General features: G+C 41.7%; 1 protein-coding gene across 1 annotated transcript; it reads right to left on the minus strand.

Moving 5' to 3' along the window:
* Nucleotides 1-3,153: 3,153 nt before the first annotated feature.
* Nucleotides 3,154-14,164, minus strand: vapb (VAMP (vesicle-associated membrane protein)-associated protein B and C). Its single transcript, XM_077530135.1, has 6 exons — nt 13,861-14,164; nt 11,374-11,526; nt 6,789-6,892; nt 6,597-6,677; nt 6,172-6,351; nt 3,154-5,333 (listed from the first exon to the last, which is right to left on the minus strand). Exons 1-6 carry the CDS (start codon nt 13,916-13,918, stop codon nt 5,178-5,180), a joined length of 732 nt encoding a protein of 243 aa, XP_077386261.1. The 5' UTR covers nt 13,919-14,164; the 3' UTR covers nt 3,154-5,177.
* Nucleotides 14,165-14,359: the final 195 nt, after the last annotated feature.

A 14,359-nucleotide genomic window follows, 5' to 3' on the forward strand; every position in this document is an offset into this window, starting at 1 on the left:
TCAGTTCAGACCAACATTTTTTCAAAGACGATGGGCAAGGAACAATGATGTTTTGGGGGTGGATTTTGGAGGAAAAACTAACATTTTGTCCTCACAATCTTGACAATCATTCACGATATGATCAAATGCAGTGAACAGAGGGAGAAAGTGCGAACTACTCCTTTCCAGATGCGCCATACTGTTCCTATTAAATTGTGCGAGAATGGCGATGGCAGCTGCAACGCTCATGAGGTCATCCTTCAAACTTGGATGGGAAATATCAGTCTGGAAGCCCCCCAAGACCAAAAAAAAAAAAAGCTTGAGCACAGATCAAGAGAAAAGGGAGATCAGAGGCTTACGGGAGTGGGACAGGGGGGTGGATAAGCCTTCAGATACTGTCAGACCCCCGATGAGGACCGCGCGGAGGTTTTCATTGTCTTTTTCTTGTGGTTTCTGTCAAGAGGCAGGAAGGAGCGCCGGCGGCCTGTTAGCAATCAGGCCTCACAGGACTGCTGAGTGAGTCCATTCAACAAGCGAAACGCAACATAAAACAGACCTGATTTAGTACGTGTGTCAAAACAGCAAAGTATGACTGCATTTGGAGGAAGTTCATCATAATGGGGAAAGGAAAAGCGCTGATGAGATTTCAAGACTGATCCGCACTTCATGCCGCTACTCTTCCTATAGTCAAAAAAAACCTAAAGGTCTTGTGATAACTTTGCCGCCGAACTTGTGGCAGACACTTCGCATAACGTTGGTGGCGCCGGTTTGCAATTTACCACCCTGGCTCACAAATTAAGAATGTTCACACAGTTGACCTCTAGGAGGTTCAAAAACCTTTTACAAGATTGAGTTAGTGAGAATGATTTTGCCAATAGCAGAGTGGCTAATTTACATAACTGCCACCACAGAGTTTCTACGATCCAGAGCCACATTTCAAGCTCCGGTTGTTGGACTGCACTGTCTCATCAACAACACTGGTTTTAAAAGGGGGCCATTTCAGCAAAAGAACTCGAGTGGAAATTAGGCTTTAATTCTTGATCCTTGGAGCATTTGAACAAAAACATGTCACAGACGTACAAAGACACCTTTGCAACTGTTTCAGATTGCACACAAGCACCGCATCTTTCAGGTAAAAAACGTCATTTTCATATGTTTCTCAAGGCTACAGTGAAAAGGATCAAAAATGTTCCTATAAGATGAAAAAGAAAATAAGTTAAGCTCCGGGGAGTTTTCTCTCAGCTGAATCAAGTTTCCAAACCTCCAACAGTTTGGTGGTTGAAGCTAACAAATGTTCTGGCAAGCAAAAAGAAATCAAATAAAACAAGAGTAGCGTGTTTGGACGGCACATATACAGCAGATGTATGCTTTTTTGTTTTTTTCTTCCCCCCCCCCCCCCCCCCTCACTGACATTTTACCTCCAATCTCCCGCCTTCCCATAAAACGCACATAATTGACATGACATCACTTGAGCCGTGCGGTTAACGTCCAAACTCTCTCAGTCAAGTCAAATTTCAGACTCTGTTATAAAAGATTAAAAAAAATAAAAAATACACAAATATGAGCTGCAGCTGCGCCGTAAAAGACATCGGCCTTGAGATGACTGGCTCTGTAAAATATATGCATTTTTTTTTGTTTTTTGTGCTTCAACCATTTCTCTGCTTCGTATCTAGTCAAAAAACAATTTCATAAACTGTAATCTAAATTTCAGAAACACGGTCTGATGCGCTACATATCTTTAAACACACTAGCAGTGATACAGATAATACATTATTTTTTTAATTGTAGGTTTTATCAAAGCAGTTATTTTTTTTTATATTAATGAAATATTGTATATTTTCCATAACCAAAAATGTTTGAAGATAACTGCACTATAATTAGTTATAAGTGGTTGTATAGAATTAGTTTCATTTATAATTTAATAATAAATTGTGTTTAAAAAAAAAAAAAAAAAAAAAAAAAGGTAATTTGGAATGACTGAATATTTTCCAGTTGCACTCTACAATTCATTTTGACAATAATTTAGCATGTGTTTTTAAAAGTTTGGATAAAATCTAAATAGTATTTTTAAGTGTAATAAAACAATTCAAAAACTAAATAAAATACCACTTTTCGTGATGTTACAAACTCCAGCTAACTAGGCACTGGAAAAAAAGATGAAGCGTTGACATGAAAATTATACTAACACTGGCGGTGGTCTAGCTGTTAGTATAATGTACAAGCAATTAAATACCAATCACAGGCAGCATATCTACAAGTAATTCAACTGTAATTTCGAAAACCCAAGATGGACATGTAAAAACATTTGTGATGGACAACCTCTTAAACACAGTTGTTGGATTTAGGTATTAATCTGACAAATTTGTGGCGTCGTATTTCTGTTCTAAAAGTGGGACTCGCATAAACGATTGAAAAGGTTTATTGTTGCAAAAGCTTCCAGACAGCATCACTCTGCCAGTTGTCCGGGCTCCAAGCTTTCTTAAAGCCACAGGTCCGTTTAAAAACTATTGTTTCTGTCGTTTCAACTGGAAAATGTATAAACGATGCGATCCAAAAGTGTTTGATTCATGTGGACCACACCTGAAGGACTCTCGCAAATAAATCTGCTTATAACGCCTTTGACGGTTTGACTTTCACGTTGTTGGAAAATAAACGCTCATCACTGGGAGCTGATTGTTTTCATGCCAGATATGTACACAATCATAATTACTGGAAGCCGCCCGATGGGATACTTAGAGGCAATGTAAAAAAAAAACCATACTTTTCTAGTTTATTACCTGACTGCTATTTAACAGCCCGGTTATGTTCATTTTCTTGTCCTTGTTACACCAAAAAAAAAATCTTCATCGGTATACATATGACCCTCTGCAAGTTCAAACATTAAAAATATGACCTCAAAATGAAATTAACGAGTTTTAGACATTTTATAGTTAAAATGTAATTGATTTTGACTTTACAAAGACACCCTTGCCAATTTTTTCATCGTCATGTCAGGTGTGTGATCAAAAAGGTAAGGTTAAGTTGCAAATACAAATAAAAAAAAAAAAGGTGTATATCCCGCTTCGAAATCGGAAATTTCCAATTAAAAGCAGATGACAAGAAATTGATGCAAATAAAATAAGACCCCAGTAGCTTATACACAAACACGGGAAATGACTTCACACAGCCAAGTCGGGACTTTAATTCCTTTAATTTATTAAGATGCTACATAGTCCAACCAGGTGGGAATTTGCTTTTATACACCAGAGAGACTACTTGACTAGGAATATTCATCTTTTTCTTCTTCTCAGATAGACTTATTTGTTTACATACATACAAAACAGTTGCTCAACTGCTTCAGGTGATGGTCACTGTAGTGTCTTTCCTGGATCAACAAGTATTTACACGTAAAATTGCCATCGTGTGGCTCAGCCTATTTGCAAATTGGTGGTGTGTGTCATGGCAGGATAGTAGTGGTAAAGTTTGATTTTTTTTTTAAATTATTATTATTTATTCACATTCTGGTTAAATTGTGGTATTTTTCTTGTGTCAGCTCTTTCCATGCTTCAGTGAAAAATACACATTTCTGCAAATACTATATGATGCAGGTCCGACATTCCAAATATTGAGTTGATCTCAGGTCTGCTCAGCCCTCCCCTCAGCAAGTCATCCTCAAACTAACCACTAAGCACAGATACAGTTTTAGGAACACACGCCTTTCAAACTCCTCACAGGGAAAATTTGCACCCTCCCCCCCAATTTTTTATTTATTTATTTATTTTAGGCAAATTTGGGAGATTGAACCATTTTGAATGTGATTAAGTAATTCTTAAGTCAAAATTAATCACTTGCTCCAGAACAGTGCGTTGTCATTATGTGGTCCCTCGAGGCTTTAGCTATATATGTATATAGATGTATAAATATATAGCGATACAAGAAGATCACACGTTTCACCTTAGTGCATTAAACTTCAAACGTGGACAAGCAAAACTGACAAATGCGTGAACAAACTACCACGATGGAACTCATGTGAAGGTACAGTGGCGATACCAAAAAAAAAAAAAAAGTTTAACGCCTCTGACAACAGACCGTTTGCTAACATACATTTGCCTGGACAAAAACACTGAACAAATGTATGGCTCAGTAGGAAAAGAGAAGAAAACGCTGCACAGATTTTGTTGTCAATGTTGCCACGGAAACAAAATAACCATCGTTTCTGCATGCACCTTTCATGTGCGTGTACATTTCCAGGCGTGTGTTATATGCATCCATATGTACTGTAGTTATCTGCCTGAGGAAAAACAAACTCGCCCGAAAAGCTCACAAGGCAAAGCGTTGGTCTGGTGAATATCAGCAGACGCCCTCGAAAACAAAATCTGGAGTTGGTTTTACCCGGCAGCGACATTAAATCTTTAATGTGCTTTTTTACAATGATAACAAAAAGAAAAGAAAAATCATAAAAATGAAACCCAAATAAGAGGAAATAAAAAGATCAGAAAACAGAACTGTGCAAATCTACAGCCAAGTAATGACACAATTAACACCCTTATAAAAGCAATTAAATTAGAATCCAAAAAGTCCAGATGCAACATTCGGCTGTGAACACATGCAATGAAGATCCCTTACACAAGGGGATGTAGTGAGAGGAAAAGGTGAAAATAAAAAGGGACATACAGACGATTTCTTGCACACACCGATCAAGATTGTTCTTCAATCGAAGCGGATTTTAGGTCCCGCCTGTCTGGATGGTCATCTATTAAATCTCTCCCATAAGGGATTTCGAGATGGAAAGATCCCCTTTGGACAATACTGTACAGTGGATGTGAGGGGGAGGTTACACGTCATTGAGAAAATACACCAAACGCAAATTTTCTGCTATGCTCCTCATGAACTTTGGTGAAAAGAGACATAAATGACTTGAATGCGGTGATTAAGCAATACCTGCAACAGCTTGTTCAGAAGACAGTGAATCATTTTTAGGTTTTTGTTTTGTTCCCCCCGTGTTATGTTCCTTTTTTTTTTTTTTTTTACTATTAAATGAGGCTCAATCCAAACGCCCCACTCCCCAACAAGGTCCCCCTTCCCAGCAGATATAGCATCTCTGATCTTAACTCCTGCAAATCCCCTGCGTTTGATTTCATCCCCCGAGAAAAAAAAAAAAAAAAAGCATGCTGCGGCCCCGCCCGCCCGCCCGCCCCAAACCCGACTGCGGCAGCGCTCTACAAGACCAACTTGCCCACGATGAGGCCAACCAAAAAGAAGAGGACGATGAGGGCGGCCAAGCGGGCGCTTAGGCCTTCGTCCTTCTTCAGGCCGGCCGAGGAGTGCTGGGAAGACATGACGTTGCTCTTCCTCACCCGCAGACCGTCATCCTCCTGAGGACGGCAGACGAGGGAGGGATGGAGGGTGGACAGACGGGGTTGGAGAGTAATGAAAGGGCCGTCATGTTCCAGACGAGGGGAGATGGCGGACAGGGAGGAAAGAGATGATCGTTTATAGTCATCCCAGGTTTTTTTTTCCTGCATATAAATTTTGGAGATTGCCACCTGTGCCTGATTTCAGACCACCTCCAGCTCTAAAACTTCTGACACAATTAAAGTCATAATGGCGGGGACGGCACTGTATCAAAAACAGCTGGAAGCAATTCCTAAAAGTGTCAACGAAGAGTTGCAAATGAAGGATTTCAATTCCCGCTGCAAATGTCTCAGACGATTTTCAAACAGGTGAATTTGTTTGGGTCTGTAACAAAGGCACATCTCATTTATCTGGAAAATATTAAGCCAACGCGAGTAAAGTGACTTTACAACTTATCTTTTCCCTTAACTTTCCAGATTTTCAAAAAAAAAAAACAGAGCCAGCGGTTTTGATCCTCTGTGGCTGGACAAATTCACCTTGGCTCGGATAGACGAAAGAAGGCAATGCTTTGCAATGTATGCCAGATGCATATGCTGGACAGATACCTTGATGACAGCTATCCATGAGTCGACAATAGAAGAAGAATAATGCCTTTCTCTTAAGTTACCAAAAATATATATTGTCACTGTCATGTGACAAACGGACCACGTTTATGACATGTATGACTCATTTCAAACCTAACAGTTACTTCACTTAGTCATTAGCAACTGATGGTGATTGCATTAGGACGCGTAACGTTCATACGGTAGACACCCGTCAGACAGTCGCCCGTCATGTTTTCGTAGTCGCGCCACTCACCCTGATCTGTTTGTTCTCTTCCCGTAGCCTCTGAGCCTCCATCTGGAGCCTTTTGCACTCCTCCATGATCTTCTTCACCTCGCCGTCATCCAAGGTGGAGCTCATCGACTTGGGCGGCAGCGAGGACGACTCTGACTTCAATAAGCTGGAGGACATCATCCTGTTGGACTCCATGTCGTGCTGATGACACAGTTAAAGCAAGCAGTAAATCAACTCTTGCTGATGCATTCGTAACCATGACAGTGCGTGTCACCATGCTAACGTAGGGCATGTATGATTTTAATGAAATCTCGTGTTCATTAGTTCAATAAATTGACGACGAAGGCCCAGATATTGACTTAGCAGGGGGACAGTTATGAGTCACAACTAGCGAGTGATTTGGTAAGGTGGTGAAGCAAAAATAAATCAATAAATAAAGTACTTACTGTCTTTTCGTTCTCCGCTGGCATCTCAAAGACACACCTCAGCTTGGAGTCCATCAGCTCCTCCGGCTTCGCCTCCTTCCACTGTGGGCCACACACAAAATAAGGAAAGAGGACACAGGGATCGATTCAGTCGTGATGTAAACTGTCAAATAAGTCATTTGCGACTAATGGTGGCACAATGAACACACTCACCACTCCTTCCATGTCAGTCATGTCTGGGGGCGCGAGCATGGACTGAACCATGAACTTGTGTTTGCTCTTCTCATTTGGGTCATAATCAAAAGGTTGCAGCATGACTGTAAGACACAGACAGACAGAAACTGAAAACACTGCACCAGGGGAACGACTGACCTGAACCAATCAGGATGAAGATTTTGGAAAATTAACCCCGCTGGATAAAAGAACGTCCAAGTGCCCAATTCCTTTTTGATATCTTTCAAATAACCGGTTTCTTTAATCTAATTCCACGTTTATGTTACCATGACAGTGAAACAATGACAGATCTATAAATGCCCCGTGGGGTTAATCGTTCTAACAGCTCCCAAGCCTGTTTTTCCCCCCACTCATTCTTAGCATTACATATCCCGCTAACAAAAAGCAGGTGCTGTGCTGTTATACCACTTCCACCGATGGCCACATCAGCCTATGTTGCGCTATTTGATGACGTTCCAGCGGCTGAGAAGGTATTTTAAAGCTGTAACAATGATTTAGAATCATCACTTTCTTAAGCCGGGTCTGGCAGTGCATGGAGGATGGCTCAAATGCTTGCTAATGGGGGGGATCATTTCTCCTTTGAGTATGCTTTTTTCTTTTTTAAATGTGGTTGTAATTTACAGACGTATTGTGACATTGGCGCCATCCAATTCCAAAAATCCTGTTCTGCGGCTTTCTCTCAAATCAAATGACCTATCATGTCACAGCCGGTGTAGCCATCAGGAGAGTTTTCAGTGGCACATGCCAATTCTCCCTCCATCAGAGATGTAGCGCACCGTTACAGTCATCAAGGCGGCTCAGTATCCCAAAGCAGAAACAGACGGCATGAACAGATTGGGAACGTCCTGTTTCAATCAGAACCAATTTACAAAGCAATCCAACTTGCGTCCGAGGGGACGCCACTGGAGAACGGGAGGCAGGAAAGCGTGTAAATTCTTTGGGCAACACAGTATCACATTAAAAGCTCCTTAGCCAAAACCCAAGGGAGGAAAACATTCCCCAAGTAAGGGGATTTGGAGAGGGGGGATTTAAAAAAAAAAAAAAAAAAAAGTTTTTGATGCAAGAGCTTTTGAACACAGGCTAACAAAAATGCACTTCTGCTAATTGCTTGATGAATTGCATGATTTGGTGCTTTGACCCCATAATGGGCCATCATTTATTAAGCAAAGAGGTTAATTGTAGGTAACATGGGGAAGCAGGATGGTCACTAGCATGCATGTCCATGATGAATGCAACCATTAGAAGGGGGAGATGAAACCTTCCTTTTCCTCTGATTAAAAAAAGACAGAGTCATAAGTCTATCTACAATCATGAGTACAAAGCTCATCTATGGCTTGAACAAGATATAAAACCCAGGAAAGGTCAAATGTGAAATGTTCAGTTAGATTATATACTGCAAAAACGAACATAACATGCAAAAAAATAATAATCACTAAATAGAAGTAATATTAAGTAAGACGTTAAAGATGAAATAATAATTGAAATTTGAAACTGACTGTATTACAACATGAAGATACTGGGCCAGTAGCAGTTTTGGCAGGGCCACCACAACATGGCTCATGGGGGCCCAAAAGGGCCACTACCCTAAAAGGCTTAATGTAGGACACTGAATAATATAATGTATTATGTAATGGAGTTATTAAATTTGTTAAAGAAATATCAAATCAAATCAGAACAAAACCAACAAAAAAGTGAAGCAGTGACTCTCCGCACTGATCACAGAAACGCGATTAGGACGCAGCAGTCCCGCACTCCTATTAATGTGAATTTTGTCCAACTTCATTATTTTTTCCTTAATTTTTTAAAGGTGCATTGTGTCGTTTAAAAAGCGAATGTTAAAGCTATTTCTAACATCATGCATGCTCCACCAATGCCCAGATGAGTATGCTGAGCCCTGACTGTTTTACTCTGACTGCGCCTATCAGCTTTTATCTTCCCTTTATGGTAGAGTGTACGGAGTTTCTTTGGGGAGGGGCGGAGTTTTTCTTACCTCATTTGAAGACATGTCTTCATTTGTCAACTGCAGCTGTCGCTTTAAGATGAACGAGCCTGACACATATTGTGCAGTTATGATTGGGCCAGAGGTGGCAGTTGCGAGTAAAAAAATGACAAACTGCACAAAGATCCTTTAAAAGTCATCGATGCATGAACCGCAAAGATTGTTAGAAATAAATGTATTTTTTGACATAATGTCAACTGACAGTCAGTAACTAGTGTCACGAGTCACGATTTTTAACAACGTAAACATTGCCTGAACTCACACGTGACAACATACACTTAATCCAAATTACACTTAACAATTATTATTATGTAATTAATAGGTGGTATTCTGTCACTGAATGCAAAAGGCTAGTCCAAAGTGGAAGCGGACTATAGTGAGCAAACAAAGAGATGTGAGGTGAAGCAGACTTGTTGGCCCATAGGGAAACCCTGCCAGGATAAAAGCACTAATGCTTACAATATGTATTCATAGTCGGGGCTCTCAGCCCCGAGCAGGATCTCTTTCTCCTGATTGTGCTCTCGTGGGGTACACCGTGTCCAAATGTAAATCAAAAGTTAAAGAAAACAGGGATTTAACGCAGCCCACAGCACTTAAACCCGTCTCCCTGCGAAGGGATTTGGGCTCGAGCTTGGTGGGTCCCCATTTGTCCCGTTTGTTGTGCTAATGACGAACTAATGAGGCTTGTTCTGCAATAAAACAACTGTTATTTTATATCGTCGCGTGTTGTTTTGCTCCCGGCCTCCCTCGGAATTTTAGCGCGTCTCGAAATGTCAGGCAAAAAGGTCCCCTGAGGAAACACACTGTTTGTAGACAATTTTACTAAAGATCGTGGCACATATTTTACCACTGGATGCTACGTACTGTAATGTTGATTCCAGCGTGGCAACATTCCTGTGGTCAAAGCTACGTTCAACATACGGCTAGTTCAAGCGCATCGGGATTGCTTTGCTTTAGCGGAATTATGCAACAGTGAGATCTGCCAATAATGACAGTATACAGCAGCAGTCTACAACCAATGGGCCCCAGACGGGCACAACTCTTTGTTTTCTGACTCGGTTACACTATGAAAAAAACAGGTTTGTTGTGAATGAACATCGCTGTTAGCTTCGTGCCGCTAGATTTGGGCAGTCCGATCACCTCAAATCTTAAAAAAAGGAAAAAAGATTGGGGATACAGGGGTACACTGGTATACATTGATGAAACCCCACCCATTCCCCGCCCACTACTCAGGAATTCACCTACGTTCTAAGATGCCACAAGATGGCGCCAAAGTCCAGGTTAATAGTAAAGTAGTAATTGGTGTCAAGGAAGTATGGTGAAGTGATTGATCGACAGTTCTAACATCTTTGTTTTTAACACAAGTTATGGAGAGTTTGCAATTTTGTTGCATTTGTATATGTTTCTTAGTGGGGCATTTCTCAAAATCAAATCATCTAAAAGCTATTTATTTGAATGTATATTTAACTGTTTCTGGGGCAACGTTTTAAGTTTTAACTATTGTTATAAGAAATTGCAAGTATTTTTAGATGTGGCAACATTACTGCACTACATTTGCCTCCCTTGGGATCTTGTGTGATGCTATTTTAGAAACTGCTCATTGTCATGATATTGTCAGAAAAAGGCAAACATTTTCAGTAATGTTACCATGGCAGCAATGCTGCTCAGGTTTAAGTTGGTGCGACGCCGCGGGTTTATACAAGGTCACGAGGAGGATTGCATGTAGTAACAGAGACCATTTCAGCCTGGCATGAGTGCTGTTGGAGGATGAGGGAAACCCTGCTTCAGGCTGTCTGTGTAAAAAGATTTCTACCTAATTGAGGCAACTCAAAAAGCAATCAGATCTATTTCTGACAAACTTCTTAGAATACACAGACAATCTCTTCAATTTATTGAAAAATCATACGTTGGGTTGGAAAAGGGGTGACAAATTATGACACTGGTTCCCACAACTGCGGCAACAGTGGGACCATGTAATTTTATCGCCCACTGCTGACCAATGTCTGCAATTACACACTGTGTGAGTTGAGGAAAGCATTGGTGAAGTAAACAGACAAGTGTCTGCCGAAACAACAAAAACACACATTTAAAGGCTCCCACTGTAAAGCTTAACCAGAGAAACAGCATCGGCAATAAGGAATGGTCTAAATATGCTACAATTAAGGCCGTGTCCATCATTAAATCAGCAAAATTACTGCTGACAACAGCCAGTGGAGTCATGTGGAGGTGAGCTTCATTTAAATCACTGCAGATGAAGAGAGAGCCCAGGCCAACTACACGCTATATGTAACGTTTCACATTTGTATTATTTATGTATTGTGTATTTTTTATTAATCACGGAATGCATTTACTGGTAACTTCTGCGATGTTGCTTGTGGAGACATGCAGGTTATTTCATGTGCTCTATGAATGTTTTTTTTATGTGCTCTGTGAATGCAAACAGCCATTTTGGAATATGTTGGAAAGTGCATGGAAATAGAATCGGATAGAGTCATTATGTTGGAATTGCGTACTCAGACCCACCGTGTAAATCCAGCTTTACACACAACAAGTAAGTGTAATTACCCGAGACGTTGATGGAGGTGCCTGCATCGATGATTCCGCTGTTTGGCCGCACGCAGTACCGGCGTGGCGCAGTCGTTTTCACCTTGAAACACACATTCCGGTCCGTCGGGTTGGCGAGTTTGAGATTGGTGGTGACCACGTCAGAGAACGGACCTACGAGAGAGAGGGCACATGAAGTAGCTGTTGCTGACATTTGACTATAGATTCTTAAAGATATTTGATTTATCAAGGAAATAAACGTGTGGCTTGTTAGGGTACGGTGGGTGAAGCATTATTACTATTTGTAACCATAAGACTCATTGGTTCTTTAAAAATATACAACTTTATAAAGAAAGTTGCCAATTCAAAATTCTATTGCAGTTTTAATGCTGGTTTGTGACTAGACTGGTCAGTATTTCCTATCTTAGGTGAACTGTCCGAAACTGTGTTGACAGGGAGTGACAGCGAGCTATGGGATCAGGGTGCGTTCATCCGACTAATTCAAATATATTTTTTTTACTACTGCCGTTCAACAGCCACCACAAGAACTAGCGGCGCCTTAACCATCTCATTTATCTTAAAATGATAAATTAATTTGGACTTTGACCTGAGCGTTTCTTGTCATGCTCCTGGTTAAGACATTAGGGTTTCACCAGATGCTGGAAACCAGCCTGACAAGCATTCAATCCCCCAATCACTTTGACTGATTATCACTGTTGTTATTCCTGTCTGACAGCTTCCCTCAGATCTGAAAAAAAGAGTGCAGGATTTCCACAAACTGCCCAGTGAAATGTATATCCTGATGGCTAAAACTGCTGAGTACATTAGTCACCTTCTGTCAAGTGAGGGGCCATGAAGAATGAAGGTGCCGGCCGGCTTCAAAAACCTGACAGGCACTGCGCCAGTACAGCATAGCTCACATTAGTCAGGGCATTGGAAAAAATCAATGAAATTTTAGAAATCATAGCAACAATATTGAGTACTCTTAAATTTAACCAGCCAGCTTTTTTGTTGTTGTTCAGATGGTTGCTATGACAGATGGTGTCATAAATTTGTTCTTCTATGTCTTGGACCACTGGGCAAATGGCCACACTACTACTGCCAAGAGCACGGTCCGACGGCACAGATCATCGTGGAGGTGGGACAAAGAGTCCAGGGCAGCAGCTCCGTGAGACACAACTTAATTTATTGTTTGGCCATACTAGCATTGTAATTGCGCATCCACTCCAGTAGGTGGCAGTGGTGCTCTCGTCCGACAGTGTAGAAGGAGTATTTGCTCATCTGCAAAGGGCACTTACAACAATTTTAAAGACAACTGATATTCATAGTCGCGGCGGAGAGTTGGGGGGTGTGAAATATTTTCTGCTTACTGGGGGCTTCATTTGCTCATTATGATTTTACAACACCGTACCAGCCGTTTGGGAGATACGGCCCACACTGTGAAACACAAACAGCACATTTGAACAATGCTCAGATTCTGAATGGACTGAGTGATTTATTTGAGATTTGGGTCAGTGGTTTCTCACTGTTGCCCCGGCTAAGCGTTTTCCCACACATTTTATTTTTACATCTCAATGCTACGACAGGGTTGTCAATTAACGCCACTGTCTTCAAAGACAGTTGAAAGGCACATGGCTCTACTTCAAATTTATCATCACCTCCCAGATAAAAAGTTTCATTCAGCTCAGCAAACATTGGAGTGACACATACTTCCTTCTCCTGCTGAGTAAAGATGGGGGTATGGGCGTTCAGACTCCTTGTAGCCCTTTACTTGATGGACACACCACAGACAACTGCTGCACCTGATCTGATATTTTCTTCATGTTTCATGTTTGTGGACAGAATTCAAGGTTTTGTTTGATATGTGCAGACTACTCCCATTTTGGCTAATTCTGAACACAGCCACATCCGATGTGCACAAATGTTCAACTACATTGTTTCAGTTTTTCAATTCCATTCAAAAAGATATTATGATATCAACCGAGTTGTCCAGATTATAGATTACATTCACGGTGGAAAATGTTTTAAATGACAAAATCGTGGCATTAGGGTGTGTAGACTTCTGTTAATATGACTGTAGGTGTCAGCTTGTCAAGTGTCAAGCCGACTGGGGCGAGCCAGCCAATCAGAGGGCGAGCTAATGTTAGCCGGCTACACCTGCTCGAGACGTCAAAACTAACAAATTCACCCAACGATAAGAGATTTAAGACACGTTCCTCCTATTTTCCCTTTTGATAGGCAAATAAAAACATTGTGCGCCTGCCTTTTACTTTAAAATGTAAGCTCCTGTGGGGGGAAATGTGCGACAGGGCCTTGTGTCAGATGCTAATCCAGCTAGCTGCCCGGCTAACTGCTGTCACCTGACCCGCAGTCACTCGCGAAACAAACCGGATTCTCTCCGTACTCCCCTCAAAAGCAAGAAAATGGCACACTGAAGTATCTTACGCCAACCTTTGGCGTCCTAACCCTCCCCTCCGAACCACCGGGCCCTCCTCCCCTTCTCCTCACCTCGGAATTTCAGTTCGTGCTGAGGCTCCAAGAGCAGAACCTGTTCTGGCCTGGCCATGACCCAACGAGCTGGAGCTGGAGCTGGAGCTGGAGCTGGAGCGGGGGCGATTTGGGCTGGGGACCCACTTGTGGAAGGTTCGTGAATGTCACGGACTCGGCGACGACACTAGCCGGCCCCCCCGGTCACCACTGGAGCTCGCGACGGCTGTTGTGATGCAGCAACAGCGGGCAGGAAGGGAGTGAGAGGCAGGCCGGTGACGTCACTGCCTCTGCATTGCCACCCAGCGGGGAGGGTGACAGGGTGACGGACGGGGTGACAGACACCCAAGCAACGACAGTCTCTGTGCGGGGCTGCAAGATGTAATAAGAATGTGAACAACTTTGGTTTGTCCCAAGTAAGCGGTTTTACAGTGCAGTACTCCTAAAAAGTACATTTACTGTAATCCATTAAGAGAATGCAACTGCTTAACTGTGGTTAAAGTATAAACTATCAATTCAA

The sequence above is a fragment of the Festucalex cinctus genome, chromosome 8 (assembly GCF_051991245.1).
Source record: "Festucalex cinctus isolate MCC-2025b chromosome 8, RoL_Fcin_1.0, whole genome shotgun sequence".
Classification (NCBI taxonomy): domain Eukaryota; kingdom Metazoa; phylum Chordata; class Actinopteri; order Syngnathiformes; family Syngnathidae; genus Festucalex; species Festucalex cinctus.

What these genes read in the sequence shown, in the direction of transcription:
- vapb (XM_077530135.1), bottom strand. Translation starts at nt 13,918, where the DNA reads ATGGCCAGGCCAGAACAGGTTCTGCTCTTGGAGCCTCAGCACGAACTG. An exon ending in GCACGAACTGAAATTCCGAG is followed by an intron (nt 11,527 to 13,860) that starts GTGAGGAGAAGG and finishes TCTCTCTCGTAG; the next exon opens with GTCCGTTCTCTGACGTGGTC. An exon ending in AAGAGAACAAACAGATCAGG is followed by an intron (nt 5,334 to 6,171) that starts GTGAGTGGCGCG and finishes TGCCGTCCTCAG; the next exon opens with GAGGATGACGGTCTGCGGGT.